This window comes from Pocillopora damicornis, chromosome 4 (genome assembly GCF_964200805.1).
Source record: "Pocillopora damicornis chromosome 4, jaPocDami1.2, whole genome shotgun sequence".
Lineage (NCBI taxonomy): Eukaryota > Metazoa > Cnidaria > Anthozoa > Scleractinia > Pocilloporidae > Pocillopora > Pocillopora damicornis.
This window is the reverse complement of record NC_142673.1, coordinates 22,663,662-22,678,833: the sequence shown is the minus strand read 5'-3', so window position 1 is coordinate 22,678,833 and position 15,172 is coordinate 22,663,662. Positions and strand designations below refer to the sequence as shown.

The following is a 15,172-nucleotide window of genomic DNA, read 5'->3' as shown; positions in this document are numbered from 1 at the left end:
AACGCGTCCTTTTGTATGAAGGCGCGAGACGTGGGTGTCTTACTCTGACGTCATTAGTTTCCAGTCCCAAATTCCTCTTTGCCACGAAAGCAGAAAGTTAAAAAATGGCTGTGTCTGTTTCTTGTATAGGACGCGTCTAGTCATTAAACACCTGAAACCATGTAATTTGGTCAACGAACTCTTCGTTTTACCCGTAGACTGGACTTTTGTCCACTCAGCTCGTCGTGATGAGTTGGTGTCGGTTGTTATCGTTGGTTGCATGTCTTAACCTTGTTTATGCCGGTGGCGAATCCAGTCATTCCTCGATGACACCCGAGGAGAAAGGCACGATGAGGTTTGTTTGCCTCTTAAAGCCGCCAGTTTTGTAAGCCAGCCTTTTTGAAGGAAATTAGAGTAATATTTCACTGTATTTTTACAGGGATAAAGTGTTGGAAATGTTTCACCATGCCTACAACTCTTACATGGTTAGTAGTTATTTCGAACACAACTACCTTTTGTTAGGCCTTAAAGATCTATGACGCAAACGGTCTCACACATGTTACGATTGCTATACAACTTTATTGCCTGACTATATTTCTTCGGGGGCTTCAATCAAACGAGAGACTTGTTGTACAATATACCTATTATGTATTGTTCGAGTTGTGCGTGTTATTTTATTCATAACGTTTACTCTGAAACTTGCCTTCGTGCCTCTTAGAGTCGTTTTTAAATGTTTGAGTAATCGGGCGGCATCAGCAGCGAAATTCAATATGCCTTCGGCTTTTGTTACGAAAACCATAGCGATATGGTAGATAAGAATCTAAGAGCGTCATCTTATATAGTTATATATTAGTAAACTGTTGTGACGGAAGTGAAATTAAGTCGGTAGGTATATTGTTTAAAATATTTTGTTTTTTGGTCGTTTATTAGTGAACATGATTTTAAACAGGTTAAGCATCTAGAGTTGAGCTTAATTCGAGAGTCAGCGCCTGAATTCTATTTTGAATAATTAATTAACAGCTGGGCACATATTTATTTTATATCCTAAGGTATTGTTGTTTTACGTTCATTAATGCTACAGTACAGTAACATTTATCTCACTTTGAATGTAGTAACATGCAGAGTAAGTTGAGAACTGCACAAGATCATTCTGTTAAAATTATGTGAATTTCGGATATATTATATCAGTATCTAATTTGATATTTGTTTCAGAAATGTTCCGATTTCCCACATCTCTAGTAGTTGAATACTATTTTTTGAATGTACCAATATCCTACCAAGATGTGGGCAAAATCTTGATGTGATATGAAAAATATCTTCAATTATGAAAGTTTCAATGGAGAAAATCCTTCCTGACATTTTTTGGGAGGAGAAAACTCTAAGTTATGGCAAATTCACTGTGCTCATCAGAAAAAAAAAGTGCTGCTGGCTGTATTTATGTGGCAAGAACTTTCACCTGTTCTGCTTAGATGTCCCAGCTATGTTATATTACTCTTGATGGGTTCAGGGTTGTACTAATTATACCACTGACTACCATTAAGCTAAATTTAACTTATATAAGAGATGGATACTGCTGGTGTGGTCACCAACATGCAACAATTGCAATCAAAAGATGAAATTAAATGAGATGGAATAAACAACTATGCAAATATAGATAAAAAACAAGAAATATTTTCTGTTTGATGCACATGCAGCACTATTTCCTTGAAAAAATTATTGTACTATGGGACAATATGTGAAATTTAAAATGAATTCAGATTTAAATGAATTCACACAGGTTTCATTTACGTTTTACTTTGGTCAAAGATCATGGTGATGTATCTGGATCAGAAGGAAATGAAATTACTTTAAACCTACAACATATACTTGTAAACTTATAGTGTTTGAGGATTGAAAGTCCTCCAAAAGAGTTTTGTTGCCATGCTGTCTTGACAGCAAGGTGTTTGTTCAGTGGTAAATGTTTGTTACTTCACTAAAAAACTAACCTCAAGAGATCAGCTGTTAACAGGAAATTAATCCTAGCTTTGTTGTTTATACATTGGCAGTTGAAAAGTTTTTAAACCACCGTTTTATTGTGTATTATAATTTTCTGTAAAGTTTTTCCAAAAACTGACGGCTTTGTTTATAGGACACAGCTTTTTAAGTGAGGTTTGGCGATGTTCTCTATCATAAAGAAATTATGAGATTATAAGTCCATATAAATGTGTATTTGAAAGTAATCAACATGCAATCAATTCATATGCTTTGGCAGAATTTGCTAATTTTAATATGGGTTACTTGTTCATAATGGGAAATGATTACTGCTCTTTGGTTGTAAGTGTTACATGTGTTGTAATGTGGAATCCTGCTTTGTTATTGCTCTTAGAACCATGCATATCCTGCTGATGAGCTTATGCCACTTAGCTGCAAAGGTCGTATAAGAGGTGTAGATGCCAGTCGTGGGGATGTTGACGATGCTCTTGGAAAGTGAGTTCCTCTTTACAGTGTTTATGTACTTCTTTTTTATGTTATGTTTTTTAAAAATTTCAAGAAGTAAATGCTAATTTAAATGTGGTGATAAGATAAATTTGTTCAGAAATCATCAGAAAAATTACCTTGAATGACAAGCAAGGTGCTTTTCTAGCCTTGTCATTCATAAGATCCCTCTAGATCAGCCCAGTGGAAAACAAATCTGCTATTCATTTATAAATAAAGGCAGGCTAGCTTTGTCACCAAGACCTTGTTAAATTAATGAGATGCCTTTTCAGATGAACACTCTAGCCTTGAAAGTGGGATGAAAGTTATCTCATTATACTATCCTGGCTGGAATTTCCTACATTACAGTAGTTGGGGGTATATCTTAGCTAAATAATCACATTGAAATTTTTAGATGAACAGGCAAAATTTGTATCACAAAGTGGGTGACAAATATGAAAAGGCAATGAGATGTTATTTTCTAATAAAACATTTTGCCCTGTGAATGTAGTTGATATTTTCCAGACAGCAGTTTATCGAGTGGATAGCATTGTGGTACGAAAAACATTGTAGGTCAGCTAGAGCAAGGATTAATTACTGGTAGCTATAACTATGATCAATACATTCTGTTACCTAACAGCCAACCGAAAAAGTTATATTATGTTTTCATTATTGTTTTGTCTTTAAGGTTTTCCTTGACATTGATCGACACTTTGGACACGTTAGCAGTAAGTTTCTTGTTCCATTATTTGTCTCCTTTAATCTAATTTTTTTCTGAATTCTTTATTTTTAAATTTTTGTACAGTTGTTTTACCTGAAATTTCTCTCTTTTTCAAGGTTTTAGGAGAAGTAGAGGAGTTTGAAAAGGCTGTAAGGCTTGTGGTCCAAGATGTTTCATTTGATAATGATGTAGTAGTTTCAGTGTTTGAAACAAACATAAGAGTTCTAGGGTAAGAAAGATACTGTACATATATATGTTGATCATATTCTTTCATGATTGGTAAATCATCATTTCCTGAATGAGTTGATCAAAACAGAAATGTGAGCTGTTAACCCTTTGATTAAGTATAAACATTTGTCTCCACCTACACCTGTAGTAGATGAAGTCTTCCCTTACTCAAGTTTTTTACAGCCAAACATCAGTGTTTATATTCCTTTTACTGTTCTCTGTACATCTGGTTTGGTATTGACAAGGAAAAAGGAAAAGAGAAATAAGATGCTTTGCACACTTACAGGCACTTTGAGTCAGTCCCTCAAATTTGACTTTCTTACTGCAAATAGAATAACTCTAGTAAACAGAGTGCTTGCCAATTAATTGTGTTTATTTTTGCGCAGAGGTCTCCTTGGAGGTCACTTTGCTGCAATGGCATTGCAGAATTCAGGAAAAGGCATGTTGTGGTATAACAATGAACTGGTGGATATGGCAAAGGAAATTGGCTATCGGCTACTTCCAGCTTTCAATACCTCAACTGGAATACCTTATCCACGAGTAAGTTACATTCCAATCATTATTCAAAGTAATTTGTGTCCATGAGATAGTGTTATTACAATCCAAAAAACTTAATGAGAATCTTTTAAAAATAAAATTGCTACAGCTGTAAATAACAACAGAAGGTATCACAATTGGTACTACAGAGGATTCCATTGATCTTGAAGCTTTTTGGATGGGGTTTAGTGAAGGGCAAATATGCAATACATGTTGCTTACATTTATATGTAAACAATAGCCTCTTTTTGGCATGAAATCATGCATGGATGTTTGCCTGCAGACATTATCTGTTCCTAGATGTGAAAAATTTTCCAAGAGTAAAGCTCAAGGAAAACTGTGAGCTTTGAGGAGCAGATGATGTCTAAGGACAGATATACAAGCATATTTTTGTGCAAAATAAGGGCTATTGAGTTTATTATCATTCAAATATTTTGCAACACGCATGTCTGTTGATTTCTTGTTACATATCTACAGGTAAACCTGAGGTATGGCATCCATCATCCATCATCAGGGACAGGCAGTGAGTCAGACACTTGCACAGCCTGTGCTGGAACAATGATCATGGAGTTTGGTGCTCTGTCTAGAGTCACAGGGGATCCGATATTTGAGGTGTGAATTTAATATACCCCTTTTAAGTTTGGCTTGATGAAATTGTGTTGAACAAAATAATCTGAAATTCATAAGGAAAGAAAATCAGTTCTCAAATAAATTTGATGAAGTTAATTTGTAAGAATTTAAATCGGTTTTAAGAAACATCAACCTAAAAATGAAATGAAAAAATTGGTTCTTTCAAATTGAAGACACACACACACCTCTTCATCTAGATGAAGATGTAGCATGTGATTTTAGGAACAGCTGTTTTGTATTGATAAGTGACACTTGAGTCTCCATTTTCTGGTTCAACAGCAAAAGGCCCAGAAAGCTATGGAAGCAATCTGGATCCATCGCAGTCGAGCGAGTGATCTAGTGGGTACTGTTATCAACATTCATAATGGTGACTGGGTTCGAAGAGGTAACTTTCACTTCATGTGCTGTAAATAAAATTATGACTCAACAGTGCTGAAAAGATCTTTTGTAAGGTAATTTTTCAGGTATGTCTAGAAGCAACATGAATTATCCACACATCAACTACTTTAAAAATGTTTTAAAACTAATCTAGCAAACCAATCTCTTCCTGTTGCACCATTGGTTGTTTTACTTGTAGTGATATAGTCCAGCTCTTTCAATTTGTTTAACTGTTGATAAAATTTTGAAACCATCTTGTTTCTCATACTGCACATGGTGTTATTTTTTTCTTTACAGCCAGTTACTTTGTTCTTATTTTCTATTTGATTTTTTTTTTCTTCACAAACAGACAGTAGTGTTGGTGCTGGTATTGACTCATATTATGAGTACTGTTTGAAAGCTTACATACTCCTGGGAGATGACAGATACCTGGAGAGGTTTAACAGGGTTTGTGAGACACATTTGAATAGTTCTTTTTTTCTTCTTTTTTTTACCTACTGATAACAAAAGTTTAGGTCAATGGAAAGTATTGAAAGAGTGATGATTTTGGATTGTTAAATAAGTCAATATTAGGGTTAGGAAGAAATTACAGTGCTACATTGGTGGGGGAAGGGGGGTGTTACAAGCTGAATTGGTTTTATCAACTGATTTGATGTAAATTGGTCACAGTTAAGACTATCTAAAGCTTATGTTTTAAGCATTAGCCCTTTGTCAGATTGGTAAAGTCAATATTTAGTCCTACTGTGATGAGATAAATTGCATTATTGTTCCTAATTTTGAACTGGTATGTTTGGATTTGATTTGAAAGAGCATGCTGTTATATGTATTTTAATTACCTGTGTGTACTTATTGTTGTGTGTAAAATAGTTTAGATGATCAAAGCCTTTGATGGTATCTTTCAATGAAACAAAATGACTTTAAGAGAGATTCTTTTTGAGTGATTTATGTTTTTTAATTTCTTTTGTCCAACAGCATTACAAGTCAATAATGCAATACATCAATCAAGGTCCGCTGTTCTTAAGTGTTCAGATGCATCAACCTGACAGAACAGCACATGCTTACATGGATGCATTGCAAGCATTCTGGCCTGGACTTCAGGTAACCTTTCACCCAATAAGACTGATTGTTACTTTAGGTTAATTGTTTGCAATGATCATTTCAAGGAAATCTGCTTGCTGTGAAGTTGTTTTTTCCCTAGAAATATGATTATTGAATTGTGATTTCAAGGTTGAGTGGGGCTGTAACAATTTTGTTTGTCTAAAATCTTCTTTCAGGTACTAAAAGGTGACCTTAAGAAGGCCATTGAAACACATCAGATGTTGTATGAAGTCTCAAAGAAGCACACCTTTCTACCAGAGGTACATATGCATGCACAAACAAAGATATAAACACACTGAATCTTATTTCAGGTTTGTTGTAATTTTGTTCCCCCATCATACATTTTCTTTGCCAGGCATTTACAACAGATTTTGAGGTTCACTGGGGGCAGCATCCTCTCAGACCTGAGCTTGTAGAAAGCACCTACTTCTTGTATGAGGTAAGACACTGTTGGTATAAAGGAGAAACAAACGTTTGGTTTCTTTTCTTAAAATTCTTCTTTCACTAAGTTCAAGGGGAAATGGAAGAGAGGGAAGGTTGTATTGTGATGTTTCATATTAGTTGTGTTCTTCTGAGCCAGTGAGGCCATTGAAAAAAATATTAAACAAAAAAAGCATGTACTATGATTAACACAATAACGAGTTAACAAATATAAGATAGAAAAAATGTATTGTAACGTTTAAACTTTGCTATAGGCCACAGGAGACCCATATTACCTTGAGGTTGGAAAGAATATAGTGGGAAAGATTAATGAACATGCCAGGGTGCCCTGTGGTTTTGCTGCTCTTCGAGATGTCAGGACATTGAGCCATGAAGACAGGTGAATTGAATATGCTTGATAAATGGCTCTTAAATCATGTTAGGTGTGTCCTTGGAGCGCTTTCAATAACTACTTAGAACTCTTAGGAACAGGGCCTGAGGCTTGAAGATAAAACTGCATGTTCCAGCATTAAAAACCCTATTGCCCTATTCAGGACCCACCATCCTCTTACTGGAGAATCCTGTTACACTCATATCTTACCAGTTTATTGTATTGAAGTAATTTAAACAACCAAACATTTCAAATAACACAATAATTTTGCCATGTTTTTTTCTCTAGGATGGACTCGTTTGTTCTTGCAGAGACGTTCAAATACTTGTTCTTATTGTTCAGTGAAAAAGAAGATCTTGTTTTCAATATGAACCAGTTTATTTTTACAACCGAGGCACATATCTTGCCTCTTAGTTTGTCCACTATGGCTGTGAATACATCAGCATCGCAGGTAAACGCAACTTGTAGTTAGAAAGAAGGAAATACCAATGAGAGGCGATGAGAACTCAAAAGTACCTAAAGGGAAAACGTGTGAAAATGCGAGAAAACGCTAGCGCCAAGTCGTGATTGATTTTAATTTTGCATCTGGTTGGGAGAGTGGTGCGATTTTTCTGGACCAATCACAGTACGAAGTAAAGCAAAAACACGCAATCTCGTATCATCTTCGACGCATGATTGAAAATTGTTCCGAGAGTGATGATCTTAGGTTGCTCAGAAGGCATTTCTGAATCAAAGTAAAAGAGGGGCTTTTGATAGTGTAGGCTCCTTTAATGATTTAATGAAAAGCGACCTTTGCAATCCCTTTAAAAAGCACAAACACAAGTTAAAATCAAGCATGAAGGAGTAGTTTTATTGTTAAAATTTCTGTTGCTTCAAGTTGGTAGTCTACAGTCAAGCTTACATGTGTTGGTGTCACAATAAAAGCTAACAGAGCTAATATTAGCTAACGTTTGCCTTGAAGCAGAGGTGACATCCTGTTAGGCTGTACCATTAGATAGCCTTCCTTACAGAGTAACTTACTCTGGAACTTACTCCTGGAGCAACTTACTCTTGAAAGGCTTTCAACTTGATGTCGGAAGTTATGTTGGATTGCGGTAGCTCTGCTTTGCTATACGATGTAATTGGTCTAGAAAAAGTGCACCACCCTTTCAATCAATCAGATGAAAAAACCAAAACAAGTCATGACGCTTGAGCTTGGTCCCTTTAAGTTCTCACTTGCTTCATTCTTTGATATGATTTTGCGACTTTCAAAGTAGAAAAATTTTTGTGAAAAAAGCGCAAGCCTTTCATGAGGCGAATCCTTCTCCTAATTTTTTTTGCAGGCTCTGGAACGAAAATAATGAAACTGGTTTGTCGACCGGCTTTTTGTTTTGTGACCTGAAGATTTTTATCTTCTTTCGCAGGAACTGAAGTACAATCTTACCATCAGCTCAGACAATGAGCATGAGTACACATGTCCTGCTACGCAACACAAGCAAGGTTCAAATGTTAAGTTTGCCGAGGAGGTGCGACGCAACAGCAGGGCTCAAGCGCAGGGAAGCTGCCCAAATAGGAAACCGCAGCAGGCTTTTGCTTTCAGCTCGAACAAGTAAGTGATTTGGTTTTTAAAACCGTTGCATTCATGGCTCTTTTTTACATCAGTTGGGAGTGGAAGACACAGCTCCACAGCAGTTGGCGCACCGGGCCCAGTTGTTTAACCCTTAAACCCCTGAGAGTGACTAGCATCTAATTTCTCCTTACAATATCACCCCCTAAATCACACATTAAGGTTACAAGAAAAAAGGAAATGATCAGCAATGATAGAAGCTCTAGATTGTTAAACAAATTCTCCTTGTCAGTGCTTTAGGAAATTTATTAAGAACAGTATGGAGAATATGTCTACTGATGTTAGGGAGTAAAGGGTTAAAGGACGGATAACGCTATGCAACGGTTAAATCGCTTTCTAGCAGATAGATGTTAACAAAACGTTCTTCGCTATCCATTGGATAAAAATTGAATCAGTTGATAGCGTTATTCACCCTTTGAACAACCGGGGCCTGGACTTCAGATTAAGAGGGCTGGGTTTGAGTCCTGGTTGGGTAGTTGTGTTTTGACCTTGAGCCTGGCGCATCACTCTCTCAGTGTCTATGACAAGGGTGACAATACTCCTGTTCTGTTTATACCACAGAAAATGAGATATGCTCTATTAGTTATTGCTGTCTTGGTCCGTAAGACTGAACCATGCAACAGTTGTCGTTACTTGTCTCGGGACAGTACAGACAGAGTGTAAAAAGTGAAATGTCTGTCATATCGTAGGACATTTTACTATATTTACATGCCTTTATTATCACCGTCCGTAATACGAGGGCATGCATAACATCTTTTCTTCTACTGGGTTTTTGTTAGAAACAAATTAAACGAAGTTTGAACTCTTACTTTTTGTGTGTTCTTGTTTTTCATCTTATTTGATATCATTACGGAATCTTTCTGTTTTTTTTTTTTTTCAGGCCTCCAAGGTTGAGAGCCGAACAATTTGTTCCAGGAAATCAAGAGCACATTAACGTACTCAAGGCCATGGGTATCACTGTAATTCAAACCAAAGATGGCAGAATAAAACTTATGCAAACTGCTTCAACGGTAAGATTTGAAGACTAGTTGCGCCACTAACGTTGAAATCGAACTGCTCCAAAGATCAGTGACCTAATGTATCAAAACGTGGTCGCGAAGTCACAGAGTCAAATCCTTCGGAAATTCACCCAAATTTTTGTCAGACTTCTTTAACCCTTCCTGCCATCAGCTTACATATTCTCAATACTGTTCTCTATTTATTACCTAAGTTACTGACAGGGAGAATTTGTTTAACAATCAAGAGCCTCCTTAGTTGATAATCTTTCCCTTTATTCTCATTACCTTAATATGTGATTCAGGAGTTATATTGTAGGGAAAAATTAGATGCTAGTCACTCTTTCTTAGGGGTTAATGGATGAACACTGGACAAGATTGCGTAATAATTCACTGCGACGATCAATCAATCTTTTTAACAAGTCGTGTTGACGCTAAGACCTAAGGCCTGCGACAGTCTTAAGCAAACAACGTAGCATACTAATCGGCCACGGGGAGCACTCAAATATGTTTCATATTGCCGCTTGTCGTAAAGTAATCGCGTGTTGTTTCTCTTTTCTCTGTGGCCAGGCTGAGTCAGATCGTGATGCAGAAGATGGCATCAAGTTCATGCAAGAGATGATTGAATTGGCAAAACAACGAAATGATGAGTCAGGTATTACCAATTATTTATTAATTTTTTTTGTGTGTATGTGTGTTTGTGTGAATCTATGAAAGGGAGTGTGTAGGAAAATGGAAACAGTATCCTAGGGTCATTAGGAAATTAGCGCTGTGCAAGTTGATATGAAATAGGCAATGAGTAAAAACTTACCTACTACCAATAAATCGCTGTACAAAGAGTTCCTGAAATGTACACGGTGTTACAACTCTAAGTCCTGAGTGTTTACTACTTGTGACTCAATTCAATTTAGGTATTTTTCAATAATTTCGGCTATCGTTCATCTTTAGCTGTTCAAGAAAAGCCTCGTGTGGTTCAGCTTATGTCTGCTCCTTACAAAGGAGATGTGGTTCTCAACGCTTGTCCAGCGCACTTTGGTCTGGATCTGAGCAAAGGAGATGTAGGGGTGAGTACCGCGTCTGTGATGTTACTGTTCTTTTTTCCTCAGTCTTGAGGGCTTCGTAAATTCCAGTTACTTTGCTGAAAGAGTGGATAACTTTTGGCGGATTAAGAGAGGGGAGGGCACGGGGAAAAGGGACCAGAGATGGTGGGGGACCACTGGGGGACAGAGGGATTCCCCACTAATTATGGAATTTTTTTAAGTGAAGAAAAAAAGTGACTTAATGGAGCCCCGCTTCTGGGTTTGGCTATATCTTTTATGAGAGTTTTTTCTCTTGCAACCTTGGGTCTTTTGAGTGGTTGTTAGGGTTCCGTTTGCTAGAGGAAGGCTGTGCTTTATTTCGGCGCCTCTTTTCTTAATTCTTTGGACCCAATTGTGTAATGTTCACTTGCCAACATATCCCCTACAGAAAATAGTGTGTCCGTAGTTTAGTAAGAATTGAACGGTTCAAACTTCCTTTTCCATGGTTAAATCACCAGTAGGCGAAGATTGTTCTATAGGAACAAACCGCCGCCAGGGTGTTTTTTGGAGTACGCCTCATGAATGAAATATATGTATATTGTTGAAACTTTTCCTTGTATTCCAGAAACTAATCCTACAACTCAGTCCATACACTAATAACAAAGCTGATAGATACGGTTTATAAACTATCCCTATGGAATTAAGGTAGCATTGTTTCTATTTTGTTTCAGATGGGTGCAGAGGTTTCTATAGCTGAGCCTATCAAGGCATGTTCTTCTGTTTCAAATGCAGAGGAACTGAAGCATAGAATTGCTATTATGGAAAGGGGCGAATGCATGTTCATCGATAAGGTACGAGGCAAATAAACGTGAAGGAGCAGTGGCTGTTTTGCTACTGATTTCCCCAGCTATGTAGGCAGATGTCTCCTTCTTTGTCGTCACGTAACATTTTTTTTTTCTTTTCACAAACGAAATTCCGTTGCGTGATGCACATGTCTATAGCCACCGGGCCGAACAGGGATGATGATTGTTTCTTGTGAGTAGTTCCTCGAGCTTCTTCTTCAGTCACGATAGTCAGGCATGCGTGTGAGAGGGCGCGAACAGAAACTACGGGGACAGAGAGGGAAAACCAAGCTTTGCCTGGGACATATTGAGACCACCAATATTACTTTTAGCTTTAAAGAGGAACAGAATTCCTTTTCCTTAGATGTCCTCACTGTGAATTGTTGATTTCCCAAGTCGTTTTCTGTTTTCATTGTCTTTTCTCCTGAAAAGGAGGAGCTATAAACCATGGCAAACGCCTTCTAAGGTTTCACGCTGTTAATTATTGTTACTTTTCTTGTTTTGTTGGCAGGCTCGGCATGCTGAGGCCGCCGGGGCAGTTGGTGTGATCATCATTGGTAAGATTTGTCCCCAAAAGACTTAAAAGATCACTGTAACTTTAATGAAATCGTCTCGAATTGGACAAACAGATAAGATAAAAACCCGGAGCACTATGTTGTCTTGTTAATTGATATTTTTCTATGAAATGAAGGCAAGTCATTAGATTCTTTTGATCACATATATTTATTCCAGAGTACACCTTTAATAAAGCTTCTAGACTGGAATCAAGATGACATAGTTCCAGGACACAGTACCATGTAGTTTTGTTTCCATTGGTAGATCGATTCTTAACCCTTCAACTCCCAGATCAAATTTGTAATTCTCCTTACTGTCAGCCATACAATTCTTTTAATGTTAGTTCAGAGAATTAAGTATTGGATCAATTATTAATAACCCCCCAAATTGATCTTTTTTTCTTAATTCTCATCACTTATCTGGTTGATATTGTACAGTTATTATAAGGAGAAATTATTTGTTGGTCACTTATGGGAGTTAAAGGGTTAATGTAACCTTCGAAATCAGTTAGTTTGAGGGTGTTACATTTCGAGCTCGGCAAGACGTTTGAGCTACACGAAGAACAAATATCAAAAGGGCTAAACGAGATAGACAAGGGAGAGTTTCTTTTCTGTATCATGCTTTCGTGGCTCGAGAGCATGGACTCATTCGTATCTTTTCGTTAGACCCCTCAAACCTTGTGCGTCATTGGCAACGGCCCAATCCTTGTGATTGAACTAACCAGTAACTTTTTGCCTCTCCACAGATAATAACGAAGGTAGCTCGAGTGATACACAACCAATATTTGCCATGGCTGGTGATGGTTCCGACAATGACGTGAAAATACCAGCCGTGCTTCTGTTCAGCGAGGAAGGACGCATACTAAAGAACGCCATAGCTGCAATGGAGGACTTAAATCAACGGCTTACGGTCCGTTTGGCTTCTAAAGCCACTGGAAAACCAGGTATGACGCTGTTGATCTTTTTTTTCTTCGTTTCACTTGATCAGGAGTTTTTATGAAAGCGACCACCGATGGTCTACAGCTGCCTATAAGTACCTCTTACCGTCGTCTGTTTAGCTTGCGAGCAGGATCTCGTGTTTGGGTAAAAGGGTTAAATTTCTAAAGAAACTGTGGTGCTGCGTCGATGGGGGGTTCCAAATTTCATTTTATTTTGTTCTTGATCACAGCTAAGGAAGAGGCTCTAACTGCCGGACAAGCTGACGTGCCGTCAACTACACAAGAAAAATCAGAGAGCACAGAGTCTGTCAGTGAGGAAGAAAGTCCACCTCCAAGTGACGATATTAAAATTCAATTATCTGAGGAAAGTAAAGAAGTTCACGGTAGTAATACAGAACAAATCGAGGCCTCACAAGGTATGGAATCACATCAGAAAGCTGAAGACGGCAAGGCATCGACAACATCAGAAAATTCTGACCCGCGCAATAGCGAGACACCGCAAAATCCGGCTGTTGTGTCAGTGGGACAAGACGAAGTGTTTTGTGCCGCTACCGGCAAACCTTGTGCCATACCAAACCAAACTCACGAACCAAGCGTTGATTCAGCAATTCTGGCTGAAACTTCAAATAGCGACAGTTCAAATTCTGAAACAAGCACGCTTTCTGAGAATACCGACGTCGACAATGGAGGTGAAACAAATAGCGAGGCAATTCAATCGAGTAAAAACACAGACGCTGAACTAAAAAATGAGCCAAGCGCAGATGTAGCAGGAAATACGAGCGATGAAAACGTTCTTGACGCTGCTTCGAAAAGGACTTGAATCTCAAAATTACTTTTATTAATCAATAATAATATACTCAGGTGCTTCAGTCTGACGTCATATAAGAACCCTTGGGTTGTCCAGGGGTGAGAAGAAACAGCTGACTCTGGTGCAGACTTGCATCCAAATTAATCGGGAATTTTTTGTGGTTTTGCCGCAACTTTTTATTCCTCTTATTCAAGTACCAAACTCTTCTGGGTTTGAGCCAGCATTCAGTCTTAGAAAGTAAGCAAAGTGGAAATGACGTCATAGTGCAAGCCCTGCTATAGCCGAACAAATGATGGGTCGATGTGAAACTAGACTAGAACTATCGGGGAAATATTCGTATCTGAGAAGTTTCCGTTATTTATTGTCCAGTCGACAAACCTTTTCTAGCTAAATGCGTAAGTATCGCCCTATTCGCGCTGTGATCAGGCGTTGTAGCGGATCGCAGGTGTCTACCTGTCACCTCCAATCCAATACCATTTTCTCGAGCTAAAAAACGCACCAAAAAAGCCAGATTGCAGGTCTCTTAAAAACATCCTTAGCCTTACGTTAATCTTAGGGACAGTCTTGACCCTGGCGGTTACGAAACTGAAATGATTACACTCACGAAGATCCTATTTTGAATGTGCAGAACGGTACGATAACAGGGAAGGGGTTGGGGTACATAGCGACTGTTAACATTTTGTTGTCGCTGGGGTTGTAGAAGGAGTTGGTTATATGCTAGCAAAACAAACGACTCTGAGGGACAAATTTATGGTTTCAACGTTCTAACCTTCAATAAGACAGGATCATATCTTGCTTTTAACATTTTCGCTCCAGAAATGACTGTAAAGGAATTTTCCCTCACAGTATTCATACATTTTAAAGGGGAAAGTTGATGAGAAGAAAGGAGAATATTCACAGGGTTGAAATGTTTGGAAATGTAAAGTAGACAGGGTGGGGAATTAGAACTTAGTCCTTGGGAGTGAAAGGGTGACATTTTAACTGCTCTTAAAGCCACATGTGATGTAATTGTAAATATTTATATAGATAGCTTTAATTTTCGAATTTAGTACCTTGGCATAATATACAGTTGAGAGGCTAACTGAAATGTTTATTTACCTATGATTTAGAAATTGTTTTAACCATTAAAATCAGTCAATGTTTTTTGCCAATCAAATGGCTTTGACGACCGTCTGTTTTATTTCGCCTAAATTTTAAAGACTGATTTTGGTTTCAATTGTTGCAGACATAGCTCAAATTTATCGGTAGGCAGTGTGGCTTGGCGCGCGCGCGGGGGTGGGGAATATTGTATTGTTAAGTTGTAGAACCCTACAGCGCCTGATGTGGGTAAGTGTTGCGAAATCTTTAATATTTTAGCAGTTTAGCCAGGAGATTAATCACTGTAAATATGGATATTAGCAGTGGAACTGTATGGAAGATAGATAAAAAATATTGCGTGGACTGACTGGCCAACACCATCACTTACACAAGGTTCAATGCATTAAGGATCAAAAAGAGGAGAAGTAAGAGGATGTGACCAACGCGATGGACTAAGCTGGACCCAAGGGGCTATCAGAGTGTATCACAACAAATCAA

The 15,172-nt window shown here is 37.9% G+C and overlaps 1 protein-coding gene across 1 annotated transcript; it reads left to right on the top strand.

The window, feature by feature from the left end:
- The first annotated feature begins 68 nt into the window (after positions 1-68).
- LOC113685511 (ER degradation-enhancing alpha-mannosidase-like protein 3) lies at positions 69-14,753 on the top strand. The gene is made up of 22 exons (XM_027203020.2): positions 69-334; positions 419-464; positions 2,345-2,445; positions 3,122-3,161; positions 3,271-3,383; positions 3,769-3,922; positions 4,396-4,530; positions 4,828-4,933; positions 5,276-5,373; positions 5,899-6,024; positions 6,201-6,284; positions 6,380-6,463; positions 6,720-6,844; positions 7,124-7,286; positions 8,239-8,423; positions 9,322-9,451; positions 10,007-10,091; positions 10,385-10,500; positions 11,187-11,306; positions 11,809-11,854; positions 12,598-12,795; positions 13,020-14,753. Exons 1-22 carry the CDS (start codon positions 228-230, stop codon positions 13,607-13,609), a joined length of 2,952 nt encoding a protein of 983 aa, XP_027058821.2. The 5' UTR covers positions 69-227; the 3' UTR covers positions 13,610-14,753.
- The last annotated feature ends 419 nt before the right edge of the window (positions 14,754-15,172 follow it).